The sequence below is a fragment of the Alternaria arborescens genome, assembly GCF_004154835.1.
Source record: "Alternaria arborescens strain FERA 675 chromosome Unknown contig_23, whole genome shotgun sequence".
Lineage (NCBI taxonomy): Eukaryota > Fungi > Ascomycota > Dothideomycetes > Pleosporales > Pleosporaceae > Alternaria > Alternaria arborescens.
Window position 1 is genome coordinate 220893 of NW_021167878.1, and position 15115 is coordinate 236007.

At 51.7% G+C, this 15115-nt stretch overlaps 5 protein-coding genes across 5 annotated transcripts; 4 read left to right on the forward strand and 1 right to left on the reverse strand.

Annotated features, from left to right (window-relative positions):
- Positions 1 to 3172: 3172 nt before the first annotated feature.
- Positions 3173 to 6002, forward strand: AA0111_g8831 (putative alpha/beta-glucosidase; the record flags this gene model as incomplete). The annotated part of the gene is made up of 2 exons (XM_028655322.1): positions 3173 to 3428; positions 3481 to 6002. 2 exons carry the CDS (start codon positions 3173 to 3175, stop codon positions 6000 to 6002), a joined length of 2778 nt encoding a protein of 925 aa, XP_028503490.1.
- An 844-nt stretch (positions 6003 to 6846) lies between these two features.
- Positions 6847 to 8193, reverse strand: AA0111_g8832 (Cytoplasmic tRNA 2-thiolation protein 1; the record flags this gene model as incomplete). The annotated part of the gene is made up of 2 exons (XM_028655323.1): positions 6847 to 7601; positions 7653 to 8193. The coding sequence occupies 2 exons, from the start codon at positions 8191 to 8193 to the stop codon at positions 6847 to 6849; spliced, it is 1296 nt and encodes a 431-aa protein (XP_028503489.1).
- A 1980-nt stretch (positions 8194 to 10173) lies between these two features.
- Positions 10174 to 12150, forward strand: AA0111_g8833 (hypothetical protein; the record flags this gene model as incomplete). The annotated part of the gene is made up of 5 exons (XM_028655324.1): positions 10174 to 10416; positions 10464 to 10706; positions 10757 to 11007; positions 11055 to 11482; positions 11537 to 12150. 5 exons carry the CDS (start codon positions 10174 to 10176, stop codon positions 12148 to 12150), a joined length of 1779 nt encoding a protein of 592 aa, XP_028503583.1.
- Positions 12151 to 12612: 462 nt separating this feature from the next.
- AA0111_g8834 (hypothetical protein) lies at positions 12613 to 13395 on the forward strand (the record flags this gene model as incomplete). The annotated part of the gene is made up of 1 exon (XM_028655325.1): positions 12613 to 13395. One exon carries the CDS (start codon positions 12613 to 12615, stop codon positions 13393 to 13395), a length of 783 nt encoding a protein of 260 aa, XP_028503582.1.
- Positions 13396 to 13847: 452 nt separating this feature from the next.
- On the forward strand, positions 13848 to 14614 carry AA0111_g8835 (hypothetical protein; the record flags this gene model as incomplete). Its single annotated transcript, XM_028655326.1, has 2 exons — positions 13848 to 13904; positions 13955 to 14614. 2 exons carry the CDS (start codon positions 13848 to 13850, stop codon positions 14612 to 14614), a joined length of 717 nt encoding a protein of 238 aa, XP_028503581.1.
- Positions 14615 to 15115: the final 501 nt, after the last annotated feature.

Sequence of the window (15115 nt, forward strand, 5' to 3'; positions counted from 1 at the left end):
AGCAATATGCTAGATATTGGTTGACATAGGGACCCGGGAGAGGCGGTGTTCTGGTAATCATGTCAGCATGATCAAAATACACCCCCAACCTTCCCGTTGGGGGGATACTAGCTCCCGAAGTCCCCATAGATTGGAGGTGCGACCTGATACCTGTGAGACTGTGTCAGAGCCTTTTTATCATAAGATAAGAAAGAAATGGCATAGGAGGTATGCGCACCTTTTTTCGGGCCAAAATTTCTCATTCCATCCACTACGACATCTGGTTCACGCCAGGAAGATCAGACGGAAGCAATCCGCCACCCAGAAAAGTCCGCCACGAAGAGACCAGACAAAGGCATATTTGCCTAAGGGTCCATTGATTCCATCAGATCTTCCTGGCGTGAACCAGATGTCGTAGTGGGTGGAATGAGAATGTTGTGGTTTTTTGCCTTGGTTTATCGTTTCGTTTGCGTCTATTCACCTATTGTTTACTCATCTCGTCATCTTCTATCGAACTTACTCTTCATCGCCACAAAAGCGCACCAGAGGGCTTTATTCATCGCGAGCCAGGATGTTCTGGTCTTTTACGTGCATATTCTCTTAAGAGTATTGCCTTTGGTATAAGGCCTGCCCATTCACTGGCAGTTGAGATGATTTTGACTTCCACTCTCCTTTTGTGCCTCGATGCATATCCTTTTTCCTTCGTTATACATATTAAACAAAATAAAAAACCTAAAGGCCTAAACCAATTTTCTTGCAATATCGTGACAAAGCGGAATTTAGACAAGGTGCGAAGAACCCAATGTAGCGCCAAAATCACTCTCGAGGTGTTCATGGTACATCCTAGGATTGTGGCCTCCAATAAGATGCTTCATTGGAAGAGGAATGGAGATGCATCTGAAAGATGCTTGACCAAGCGATCATCTCAGAGATGGCTTTCGTGGCCTCCAGTAATCATTCAAGGAGGTGATGTATTGACGTAATGGAACTTTTCTAGTAAGGCTGTACCAGACATGCGGCCTCCAATAGTAGAGTTCACAGACATCTTGGTTTTTGGTTTCTAGATGGGACATCATGGGAAACAACGTTAGACGCAGTTTTAGTAGCACTGTCACAGATGTGGCCGCCAATCCTGACACAACTTGGTCGTACTCGAACGTCGCAAGAGGCAATTTTACAGGCCACATCGTAGTGTCTGCATGAATAAGATCGTGTGCCTGCTTTGCAGCCTTTTGTAAGGACCATCAACTGTTCGTAGGGTATGCAAGACTGTATTGCGGCCTCGAATCAACAACACTAATCCACGAAGTTGCGGCCATGCTTCTCATCCAGTAAGCCCTTGAGCGAGATAGTATTAAGCTGGGGCTCTTTCCTCGATGTAGGTACATTGACTCCCAAGCGCAAGCATCTCAGATCGTAGCTCTCCAGTTCTACTAATGAGCAACCCAAGTTCGACGGTAGGTGAGAGGCTGCCTCGTCGTGGGGAACGTATCGTCTAAGAGTTACAGAAATCCGCCTCCTTCTCTGTTAGTGCTCCAACAACTTCTCGATCCGAAGCGTCTTGCTGTAGTCTTGCAACTTCGGGGATCGGAACGAATAAGATGGCAGGGCCGAAGACTGCATCGGCAGATGGAGAACAACCGGTACGTCCATTCGCAATGGTTGTTCAATTATTTGGCGGCTAACAGAGTTTACCATACAGCGAGACGGAGGTCAGCGTCCGAAAGTCAAAGACGAAAGTTTGGGTTGCATGGCGAATGATAGCGGTCGCGAATGTGGTAACATGTCAGCCTTGGATCGATGGTTGGGCGAGACGCGGAAAGAGGAGCCTTGGAGTGTGTATAGTCGAACGCCTGACGCCTAACGGGTGCTGTGTCGTCCGCGGCGCATGATCGTAGACGAGGATACAACCGGCTTTAAGTTTGGGCTGCAAAGAAAGCCTCCTACACTTAAGCTTTCATTAGATCTTTTCATTTGCCGTATATCCGTGACATTCCGAACTCTTTTGCAAATATATCTTTTGACTAGATGCAAGTGTCACAACTAGACTAGGCTTCGATAGATAGCTCTCATAGTGATGATGTCGAAAAAGAAGCGGTTAGGTCGGGTGTTCGGAAATTGGATCGGGTATCCGATCACATGGGGATTGCGACGGTGTCCAGCTTCAGGCCTTCGACATAGCGGTGTGTATCGTTGATGGAAGTGCGAAAAAGAAGGAGGGAGCCTACAGCCACGCTGACGCTCGCGGATGGAAGGTCAAGATGCTATCATCCAGACTTCGAGTCCAGGTGACACAGCAATGGACATCACGCTAAAAAGCTTAGCGCGGGAGCGGCGTCCCCGCAGTTCACGCGAACTCAGCGACTGATCCGACCAAAACTCCCCGACGTCACGAAGACATCTCAGATGCATGAAATGCGGGCCTCGCGACACTTTCTTGATTGGCAAATCTCTTGCGTCCTTCCTGTTGTTGTACCCAAGGTCGGCTTGGCTGTCACGGGTACATTCTGCTAAGCCAAGACACCAGCACCTATGACGATCGCACCCGGGATCTTTGCTTGTTAACTGCGCATCTATTGGCAGGCATGTGTGCACGTAGTGGAAAGTGTGGCGATGCACGCCGGGATTGGTACTCGCCCATCTGAGCACTACCCCGGAGTTCTAGGGGAAGCTGCCGCCTTTCCGGTATTGGATATGACTTGTTGATCCCTCATTTCCTAGCCAGATGCTAGTATCCAAACAACTACATGCTTTTTTGTATCGTGTACGCGCCGGTGTACAACCCTCGGCGGGAATATGGACTCGCTGCATTATATATGGGTCTATCCTGCAGGTACGTCTTCGAGACCGGTCCTCTGCATGACAACTGTTATTCCCCACATTCACACCGCGGGTGAAATATTGTCACAGTTCACTGCGTCATTGCGCTTTAGTTATGAGCATTTTCCCCAGATAGACGTCAGGTGGACGAACGAGACAGACCGGAAAGAGCAGGATTGTGGGTCAAGCGGATACTGTGAGTCTCGGACTTGACCTTGGCTACCGACACCTACCGATATCGTGAATGTCTGCACGGGCCCTTCCATTCCAGGCCCTCCTCAACATATATATTCCCGAGCAAACGAGCCTTTGCTCTTTTTTTCTTACCAACGAGCGCTCCTCAACTCTTGGATAATATTGGCTACTCGGCATAATGGTCAATATTCTTATGCTCGGGCTTCTCGCCTACTCGAGCCTCACCCAAGCGATTCCTATAGCGCAACAATCTGCCGATGTCGCGAGCATCCTCAACCGCCGTGCAGCAGTCGACGCCTGCCCTGGCTACACGGCTTCCAACGTTGTTGAGAGCGACTCAGGATTGACGGCCGACCTTACTCTTTCTGGCGCGGCGTGCAACGCCTACAGTGACGATATCAAGGACTTGAAGTTGCTCGTCGAATACCAGACTGGTAAGTCAACATTCTTTTACCTTTACCTGATATGTTTACTGACATCCGACAGATGACCGTCTTCACGTCAAGATATATGATGCCGATGAACAAGTCTACCAGGTTCAGGAGGAAGTTTTCCCCCGCCCCAAGCATGAGAAGGCGTCCGCTGGAAGTGCTGCACTTCAGTTTGGCATCAAGACGAACCCATTCTCCTTTGCTGTGAAGCGTAGGGACAACGGCGAGGTTCTATTCGATACCGGTACTGTTCCCCTGGTCTTCGAGAAACAGTATGTTCGCCTCCGTACTAAATTGCCCGACAACCCCAACCTCTATGGTCTTGGGGAGCACAGCGACTCTTTCCGCTTCGCTACGGACAACTACGAGCGTGTCTTGCTGAATGCGGAATCACCCAACATTCCCAGGAATGCTAACCTGTACGGAACGCATCCCGTTTACTTTGACCACCGCGGTGACAAGGGAACCCACGGCGTCTTCATGCTCAACTCCAGCCCAATGCAAGTTGAGATCAAAAAGGCTGATGGCTACCAGTACCTTGAGTACAACACCATTGGTGGTGTTATTGATTTGTACTTCATGGCTGGTAGCAAGCCCGCCGAGGTCTCCAAGCAATACGCTGACATCGCCGGCTACTCCGCCATGTACCCGTACTGGACCTTTGGTTTCCACCAGTGCAAGTATGGATACTGGGACGTCAACATGGTCGCTGAGGTTGTTGGCAACTATTCGACTGCTGGAATTCCCCTCGAAGTCATGTGGACTGATATCGACTACATGTACCTTCGCGAGGATTTCACGACTGACCGCGAGCGCTTCCCTCTCTCGAAGATGCGCGAGCTTGTACAGACGCTTCACTCTCGCGACCAGCGCTACATCCTGATTCTCGACCCTGGTATTCACGCTGTTGGCGGTCAGTACGTCACTTATCAGAAGGGTCACGACATGGAAGTCTTCCTCAAGGCCGCAGACGGTACCGATCTACTTGGCGTACAGTGGCCTGGTGAAGTCGCATGGCCCGATTGGTTCGCGCCCAACACAGAGAAGTGGTGGGCTGGTGAGATTCAGGCGAACTTCAACCCAGAGAACGGTATCGATCTGGACGGTCTCTGGGTCGACATGAACGAAGCCTCCAACTTCTGCCAGGATGTTACCACCTGCAACCCCCGCCAGCAAGCGATCGATCAGAATATTCCGCCACCACCTACAACCCCGCCACGACCCAACACTGGCCGTCCTATTCCTGGATTTCCGGCTTCGTTCCAACCAGGAAGCACGCTCAAGGCTCGTAATTCTGAGGATCTCTCGGAGCGTAGTGCGCCTGTTGTTGAAGTTCGCGCCTCAAAGTCTGTCTCTCCTCGCCAGTCTTCCAATGGTAACATGAAGGGCTTCCCCGACCGTGAATGGTTCAAGCCCGCGTACCATATCAACAGCCATCTGGGCGACATTTCTCGTCAGACCATTCCCATGAACACTACAAACTACGACGGTACCTACCAGTACGACACGCACAACATGTACGGCCACATGATGGCGGGAACGACCCGCGAAGCGATGTTGGCCCGCCGTCCCGCACTCCGTCCCTTCGTGCTGACGCGCTCAACCTTCGCCGGATCTGGTAGCAAGGTTGCTCATTGGTTCGGTGACAACTTCTCAGCCTGGGACGACTACCGGATTTCCATCCGTCAGATGCTGTCTTTCGTCTCGATGCATCAGATGCCCATGGTTGGCTCTGACGTCTGCGGTTTCAACGGCCAAGCAGACCAGTACATGTGCGCTCGCTGGGCTGTCATGGGAGCCTTCCAGCCTTTCTACCGTAACCACGCGGCAAACGACGTTGCCCAACAGGAGTTCTATCAGTGGCCTGTTGTCGCTGAGGCTGCTAAGAAGGCCATTGATACCCGTTACAAGCTTCTCGATTACATCTACACTGGCCTCTACTACCAGGGCAAGGAGGGTACACCTATGATCAACCCAATGTTCTTCCTTTACCCAGAGGACACGAACACGTTTGGTCTCGACCAGCAGTGGTTCTACGGTGACGCGCTGTTGATTACGCCCGTTGTAACTGAGTACTCCGATACTGTCACGTACTATCTGCCCGAGGATACCTTCTACGACTACTGGACCTACGCAAAGGTCGAGGGTGAGGGTAAGAACGTCACTGTCAGCAACTTGGGCTACAGCGACATTCCCGTCCATATCCGCGGTGGCTCCATCGTCCCGCAACGTGTCGCCAGCGCCAACACGACCAAGGCTGTGCGTCAACAGGACTTCCTCGTCATTGTTGCGCCCGATGCGGATGGCAAGGCGACGGGACGTCTGTACCTCGATGACGGAGAGAGCATTCAGCAGTCTGGTACCAGTGAAATCTCCTTCTCGTTTGACAGTGGAAAGTTCAGCGCGACAGGTACATTCGGATACTCGGGTGCCGATGGAGAGAGCATCACAGTTGGCCAAGTCGTTGTGCTGGGCCAGAGCCAAGCTGGCGCTACCGGTAACTTTGACGCTGATAAGGGTGCTGTCACGGTCGATGGGCCGTGGAAGATGGATAAGGAGTTTGATTTCCAGCTATGACGTTCACCCGGCTTACGACTTGCTCAGAGTGGAGCCGGCCACACTTCGATGGTTCAGACTAAGGCTGCTTTCCTTATTGTCTTTGCATGTTGTGTTGGATTTATGGGAAGCATTGCATAGAGATGGCGTTCACGGATATTGATTGGAAACGGGTGGTATGGTGGATTTCTGAGATACCATGGGAGGCGTTTTACAACGATGCTCTATACCTCCACTGTTATGAATAGCACCCATTCTTTCTTCATTAACCTTCTCTTGGTCTCCTGTGATGTTTAACATTGTTATTATGCTCTCAACGCTTGACCCGGGAATCTACAACCAACACGTCAAGTCTCCCAGATGCTACAACACAAAAATACCAGGGCACAAAGGCAACTCGGTACGTACCGCTCTCCCGCTAAGTGCGACAGCACCGATGCAGTGCGAATTAGCTATGGTCACAGCTCCGGGTGAGACATGAGGGCGTGAGATCATTCGTGCGGGGTAGTGGAGTGTTGACTCTCGTGTGACTGAGACCCTTGTCTCGCTCTGACAGGTCACGCTTACACCTCGTCACACGAGTCTGTCAGCCACGAGCCTTGTAGCGCACACCGACTACGTCAAGCCACCGGCCCGTCTAGATATGATTCGGGACGCTCCGGTACGCTTGAATAGACAAGCTGCTGCAAACACGGCTTTGGTGTTGTGCAGTATATCGAACAGATCTGGTTCCCACAGAGTATCGTGCGGCTTGTCGCTATACCTGAGAACACGCAAACCGGTTGGTAATCTGATGAATACCATAGCGGTACCTTGCTCATTACGGGCAGTCGTAAAAGGATCTCTTTTGGTTGTGGTTTCATTCTCATCCGATCGTCGTAGCCTCGAACTCGTCGCGAACACTGTTCAGACTTACATCTTGAACCTCGTAACCGACCTCGATCTTGTTCTTTGGTCGCGCCTTGTTGAGCCCTTCAAGCAGAACGCAGGCTTTGCAGACTTCTTGACTTGAGAGGTATCCACACTTCTTACACTGGCCCATGACTTGCTTTGCCGTCTTCCTGGGTGTGAAACCTTTCTTAGCTTTCTTTCCGTTCGATAGTGGTACTGCGCCGTTGCTGTTAACGCTCTTAATCGTGATCTCGGTCTCGAGGTTACCATCAACTGCGGCTTCGTTCTGTCTCAGTTGTGCCTCCACACTCGCCATTTCACCACCTGTGCTGCGCCCTTGGGCACTTCCACATCCACCTTCCTCTTCTTCGGCAACAGGTACACTACTAGCACAAGCACCCCCGCATCCTTCATCGCTACCGGGTACAAGCTTTGCCATGTCCTCGCCACTCCTGACAACATCGAGGATAGCGCTGGGCCGTACCCTCTCAAGGTTCTTGATGAGAGCTCGTGCGCTGCCGCGAAAGGCTTCAGGCGAGTATATGCATTCAGTGCTAAAGTAGTCCAGGTTCTTGTGATGGGCGTAGAGAACAATCTCCTTCTCGTATGCGTACTTGAGAGGCTTGCTACGCTTGATGTTCGTATTCGAGGCAGGGTCAGAAGAGGCCGAGGGGGTAGACGTGATGATGGAAGTTGTGCGCGACAGTCGGGGGAGGTCACCTCTGAGCACTATTCCAGTCAGCATGCACCACAATCATACGCCGAAACTATAATACTTACAGTTCATCAAGACTGTCTCGGCGACATCATCGGCGTTGTGTCCCGTCACCACATGCTTTACTCCCAGCCGTGACGCTCCGCGATCAAGCGCTTGTCTTCTGAAAACGCCACAATACGTGCAGTTGCCTTTCTTGCCCACCTGCTCCACCACTTGATCCATCGTCCATCCATATAGTTCCGCGTATCCCAAAATTGTCAAGTCCATTTCGTACTGCTCCGCATTTCTTTTCACCGTCTCCAAACTATCGTCCCGGTAGCCCTTGATTCCTTCATCGATGGATAGCAAGATGAGGTCAAGGCCATAGTCGTAGCGCTCATTAAGAGTTTTGAGAACAGAGGCGAGGACAGTGCTGTCTTTACCACCCGAAGCACCGATGGCGACTTTTTCTCCGCGCTGGAAAAGCGAATTTGTGGTGATGGTATGGTGGATTTCTGTCTCAAAGACGGATATGAAGCATGTCTTGCACAACTTGGAATGATCCTTGGGTCGGAGAATAAGCGCGCGGTTCACCTTGCATAGGGCGCAGGGTGAAGGCGGCATTTTGGGGTATGGTTGTTGCAGAACGGTGACGCGAAGATGGCTGAGGGGGCTGCGGGGAGAAAGAAATCGTGCGCGAGTCATTACCCATGTGCGCGTGGGGCAGGATTACCGTCATGCATTCGGCAGCTGAAACAGCCGCCTCTCATCTTCAGACCTCGTACCTAATCTCCACCTTCCTGACCTCCCCTCTCAACGAAACACCAAAGTACCGAGCTGCCATGTCCTGAAAACTCTGTTTTCGCCTGTCCGGTCAAGCTGTGCGCTCTTACCCCGCAGTTCTGGTAAACTTGATGCGCAACGGTGTGGTAAAGTTCGCTTTATAGCACCATGCACCATGCAGCCTATCGACTGCCATGGTAGCGCGCAACGCATACTATGGTACGACGGAACGCCTTGACCCTATCTATCGTCATGTCAAGTCAAGCCAGGTCAACACAGCAGTCATGATTGTGGACATGAATGCTTCCGAAGAACATCGGACTTCTAATAGCAGAACAGCACAAATGAACCAAAGCACCTTCCTAATTGCACAGTCTTCGCGATCGAATACTCCCGGAGCACGAGCGCGAGGCTGAGCCCAAACTGCCCGCCTGGCCTGTGAACATACGAGTCTCGACCGCTTGGCACACCTTGAGGCCCGTGACCCATGTACCTTGAAGTGTGCCATGCCATTGTGTGCCTGGGGTAAGTGATCGAATGCTTGGAATCTGAAGGTTCTCTGGTTACTGTGTAGCCATCATCCTTCTCGCCTCAATCAATATACCCGGTTCGAGCCGGCGGCTCGGTGCTTCTCCGATCCCTATCGTCCCGATGGCATTGTGCAATATCTCCACCTAGGATAACTGTACGCGCATTCATACAAGTGCCGCTATGCATGGTAACAGGAGGTCGGTCTAGTTACGTGCTTAAGGGAGTGTTCTATCGGCATGTCATGACGATCATCTAGGTCAGTTGTGGCATTTTGACAGTCGCCTGCTCATATCGACTATTGGGAAAGTTTACTTGTCAGCCTTATTCGACATAGGCTCTTGCAGTGTTTATCGGATTCTTCATGATCTTCAGAACTACAGCAGAACATATCCACGCCACCACGGTTCCGGCATAATCGGACGCTCGGACCAAGCTAACAGGAGGTTTGTAGTGAGAAACATGGCCCCCCGGACTTCCGCGCACCCAGGTATAGGACAGACAACCATGTGACAATCGCCGAGTCATACACATGACGATGGCAAGTACTGTAGGCGAGGCGGCATAGGCCGTTAGGAAACATTGGTTTGTCGAATCGGGACGAGTTCGGCGAACTCATGTTCTGAGAGACATGAGATCGACCAGACCGCGCAGTGCAAAACCAAGAAGTGACGACGGAATCTGCCTTTGTGCCTTCGCTGCGCCTCCGCTGCGCATCGGCAAAACCAATCTTTTGAGGATTTTCAGGGTGTCATGTCTCCGAGAAAATCGCCTTCCGGTGAAAACAAAACAATCCTCAGGTACACCAACCACGTGTTTCGCGCCCAACGTGCAAAAGCAAGGACGCATCATCGCGGAAGGATGTGACCCTGGGGTATCGTGCGATTAAATGACGATCAGCAATTTGGCCGGGATAACCAGCTGCCAGATCTTGCACTAACCGATTCCACACAAGACGAAGCCCCATCCGACTCTAGCACTACGATCCGGTGTCCACCAGCGGCACATCGTTGGTTGACAGGTTCAGCACTGTCAACTCTATCAGCATTGCGCACCCTTGAACATCTCCCGCGTCCAAGATGAATCTTCGGGATAAGATGTCGATCTTCGTACCCTGCACCATGCCGCGAACCCTTTCACCTGTCGTCTCGCCGACAAAACTCTCATTAAACTTCCGTTGACTGACACTGCCTGTATAAGGCCGAGGCTGTTCGCATTTATCACGACACCAGTTTCGCTGAGCAAGTCGCAGTACTCAATACGTTCCTTTCATCACTTTCTTTACGGGACACCATGGGTTACACACTTCCTCTCGATCGTGTCGGATGGACATACATTACCATTTTCATCATTTGGAACATCCTAACCTTCACTGGTGTCAGCTTCCTATGGGCTCATCGCAAGCACCCCTCTGTTCGGATGCGGAGGCTGCCAGTCTTGTTTGCCGGTATTGGTGTACTCCACATCTATGGCTCCCTCTGCTGTTTAGCCTACCCGATCGGCCCAGCGGTCCCATGCTCTCTTGAATTCTGGATGGTATGTCACACTACGACATGAATATGAATTTTTGCTAACATGAGTAGATGTCCGTCACAGTCCCATTGGGTATGGCTTTGTTCCACGCCTCGAACAGTCAGTTCTTGCACCTCGCCAGTCGTCAGAAGCAGTTTGCCCGTATGAGCTCTCTGAAAGACCACGAGCCTATCGACGAGAAAAAGGCTCAAGAAGTCGTCAACAGCCGATGGAAGAGGATCATGAACGGGGTAGAGCGGGCAGACAATATTGAGCGAACACTGATCTTCATTGGAATTGGCATGGCTGTTCAGGTAAGTAAACTCTGCACTGGTCATGCGACTGTAGTTAACCCATGAATCAGCTCGCCCTCGTTCTCTTCGTCTTTTTCGCTTCAGAAAAGTTCCACCACGGCTACGGTATCATTAACTATACCGTACAAGGTACTGGCGGGGAAGTGCGCGCAAACTGCAGCAAGGGCTGGGAGTGGTGGCTGTCGATTGTATGGCAGCTATTCTGGTCTTGGATTTACGCCCCGTGGATCCTCTTCAAGTCGCGCGGCATTCGCGATGTTCACGGCTGGCGTCTCCAAACCATCATCTGTTGCATTGCTGGGTAGGTTACGATTGCCGTGGGTCTGCCTTCATCGCTGACTCTTGTAGACTTCCAGCATCTCCGCTTTGGCTCATAGGCCTTTACACTCCTTCGTTTGCTCCCATGAACGCCGTCTTTCCGCCACCAGTGTGGTTCGCTGTCTGCTTCTGCATCATGGAGATCTGCACCATTGCGTTCCCAATCGTCGATGTGCTCAGGAGCAACAGATTGCGTCAAGAGACTCTTGATGCTATTGCCAACTGGGAAGCTCGTCAGGCGACTGCAAACTTGGAAGTCGCGTCTACCGATGCACCCTCCAAGAGCCCTAGCGAGTTCTCCAGTACGACGACACTCAAGTCTGGTGGCGGGGTCAGCGTCGGCGATCGCTCATTCGACTCGCAGAAGTCTGACATTCTGACCATGACTGCCCTGGAGAACGCACTCAGGTCCAATGCCATGCCACTGCTCCAATTTGCTGCCTTGAAGGACTTTTCTGGTAAGTCTTTCGCATACCGTTGTGCAGATAAATATGCTAACTTTAGACCAATAGGCGAGAATGTCAGTTTCCTAACCCACGTCTCAGACTGGCGTCTCTACTGGTTCTCACCCAAGTCATCCACTGCCGACCACCGCCGCAAGCAGTTCCTTGCTGCCACGCGCATCTACGCTCACTTCATTTCCCTCGAGTTTTCCGAATTTCCTATCAACATCTCATCAAAGGAGATGAAGCGCCTTCACATCGTTTTCGAGAGGACAGCAAAGCTTCTCTTTGGCCGTCGTCTAAGTTCCGACTCTTCTTCGTCGAGTGACGCAACACCTTTTGACAATGTCATGCCCGATGATGCATCGGACTCGCCCATCAACGATAAGAGCAACGCCCACATCTCGGCGAACGCTGTCAGTCTCGATAGACTTGGACGTGCGAACCTGAAGGCTGTATCCCGATTGGGCGAGCTCTATGGGGACGAGTCAATCATAGATGTTGACGTTCCGGACTCGTTCAACGAGTTGGTATTCGATGCCGCAGAGAGCGAGATCAAGTATCTTGTTCTCACAAATACATGGCCCAAGTTTGTCAACGTTTCGCGCGCCAACAGTCAGTCGAGCAAGGACGAGGACGAGGAGAAGGGCAATGCTTTCATGCGGAAGTTGCTGTGCGCATAATGTTTGCGCGCGGCGGATGTGATGGCTTTAGTTAATAATATAATTTGATACCCCGCTTTGATAAAAAGTAGCAGCGCAATACACTCGTTATTCATCATATGATTCTTGTCTGTGAAGTTTTGAGTCTTGGTGGTGTTGAGTCGGAGGATGCGATGGCCGAAGGCGAGGTACCTGGGTACATTGCAACTGCCGAGAGCCCGATCCACATCTTCACCATGACGTATCGGTTCTAGATCTCCCACGCGCACCATGGCATCACTTACTTTTGTTTTGTAAAGTCCGTTACCACCGAGATGCAGCTATGGTGGGGTTCATAGTGCATATCAAACAGGGTAGAGATTGCGTGGCAGCGGCGTTAATGATGTGTTCATGATAACTTCGACGCCACTACAAAACCGCTCGATTCCCAGACGTGCCTCGTATACTTGCATATCAATACACAATTCAATTCAAACTTACAGCATGTCTCTTAACTACAACAAGGTTCTCGTGCTAGGCGCGACATCCGGCATTGGCTGGGCACTCGCGGAGAAGATTGTAGGAGATGGCAAACACGCCATCATCGTTGGACGGCGACAAGAAAAGCTCGACGAATTCCAGAAGAAGCACGGCAGCGACAAAGTCTCGAGCATTGTCTTTGACATTACAAAGCTCGACGAGATCCCAAAGTTTGTCAAAGATGTAACGAGCAAGCACCCGGACCTCGATTCCGTCTTCCTCAACTCGGGCATCCAGCGCGGTTTCGACTTTTCCAAGCCCGAGACGGTGGATCTAGATATGCTGGAGATGGAGTTTAGGACGAATTATCTGTCGTACATGCATCTTACCACGGCATTCATCCCGTTCCTCCAGAAGCAGGACAAGGAAACTTCGCTCATTTACACGACGTCTGGACTTGCGCTCATGCCACTTCCGCGTTGTCCGAACTACTGCGCTTCGAAAGCGGCGCTGCATCACATGATCCTTGTTCTCCGCCATCAACTAGCAAACGGACCCGGAAACATCAAGGTCATTGAGATCTTCCCGCCAGCTGTGCAGACGGAGTTGCACGATGCGAAACACCAGCCGGATATTAAAGATGGGGGCAACATTGGCATGCCGCTGACTGAGTTTACGGATGAGGCTTGGAAGGGATTGGTGGAGGGCAAGGATCAGATTCCGGTGGGATTTGTTGGAAAGGCTTTTGATGCGTTTGAAAACAAGAGGCAGGAGATGTACAAGCAGGTCTTCTTGTCGCAGTTGTAAGCATTGAGTGCAGATAGTAAACATGTAAAAATAGACGGCGGATGAGTGGGGCCATTCTGGTACCTGAGTAGTCAAGCCACGTTTAGACCCTGACGGACGGACGCGCGTGGAAAGAATGGCAGTCTAGAGGCGATGTTTAGTGAGAAGCCATGGGAAAAGCAACATGTCTCAACGATCAATGTCAGGCTAGGTTCAATGGCGGTTTCGGTGAAGAAGTAAAGTCGGCAGGCTGCACGGGTTGCGCAGCCAACATGAGCACAGCCCCATTGCGGCGCACATGTTCCGAGGTGGTGCGCCGCTAGTCTGCTCCTACTCGTATCAAGTCGACCCAACTCACAACTCCCGTCGCTGCATTCTCTGACCCATTCCTCCCTGTACAATCCAGTTGATCGCCTACTCACGATTGGCTTTTGCGCGTCCCAAGTAATCTAGATTCTCAACCCACACCCATCATGGCGGACAGCTTCAGAAATGCGATGATCAACCGATCGCTTCGCGACATCAAGAACGTAAGCTACCCCAACTCCTGACTGCCACCTCAAGCTGACGATATGCGCAGAACCTCGAATTCCTCGTCGAATCCAATGTCATCACCTCGGCCCAGCACGACCCCATCGCCTCGCAACTGCCCGTCAGCGCCGAAAACAGCTCGCGCGCGCTCCCCGCCGTGCCAACCGCACAACTCTCGTCGCTAGCCATCAAGAGCGAGCCCACGCCTCCCCCGGAGAAGAAGAACACAAACATTGGATACTATGCCGACAACACTGCCAACGCCCCGCCACCTGCCTACCCTTCTGTCCCCGCTACCCCCGCCGGCCCCCCTGTCCTCGCCTATGCCTCAGCAATGTACCAGTACAACGCCCAAGACGCCGGCGACCTGGCCCTCATGCCCAACGACAAGATCCAGGTCACCGAGTACATGAACAACGAGTGGTGGAAGGGACGCAACGAGCGCACCGGCATGGAGGGCATTTTCCCCGCTAGCTACGTCCGCAAGGAAGAGAAGAGCGTCATGCCTGCCTACACACCCTCGGCGCCTGCTCCTAGCAATTACGGTAACATGCCCCTCGATGTTGCGAGCAGCGCGCAAGCGGGGCCGCCTGCCGAGCCGAGCAAGATGGAAGCCAACGGCAAGAAGTTTGGAAAGAAGCTGGGTAATGCTGCCATCTTCGGTGCTGGTGCGACGATTGGTGGCAACATTGTCAACTCCATCTTCTAAGTCGACTTTGTGCATGGGAAAAGCTGACTTTGCTTTTGGCGTTCTGGGCTGCTTCATGGGTTTTTGCTATCGCCATGTGTGCATCGCTGTTGGAAATTTTCTTTGGTCAAGGTAGCTGGCAAAACTAATGGCGGTATAGGGAGACTGAATGACATTTCTTCGCTTGTCAAAACGATGTACTGAGGTTTTTCTTGTCATGGTACATTTACGAATCGACATTACTGAGGGCATTGACGTATAATTGATGCGTTTGATAGGCCACCACGACAACGCTTTCTCTATATCAACTAATTATAGCTTGTACTCCATTTCGTTTACACATTGATCACACATCTTCTCGTTCTCTCCCTCTCTGTCCTTTGTTACCAGAGCATCCTCGAATTGAAACACCAACCACATCACTCACCATACAACATTGATAGCTCCACGTCCATCTTTGACACCCCCTCGGAATGCCACGCCGATCAACTCCCGAACCACCCAACATATCCGCCGTTCGAC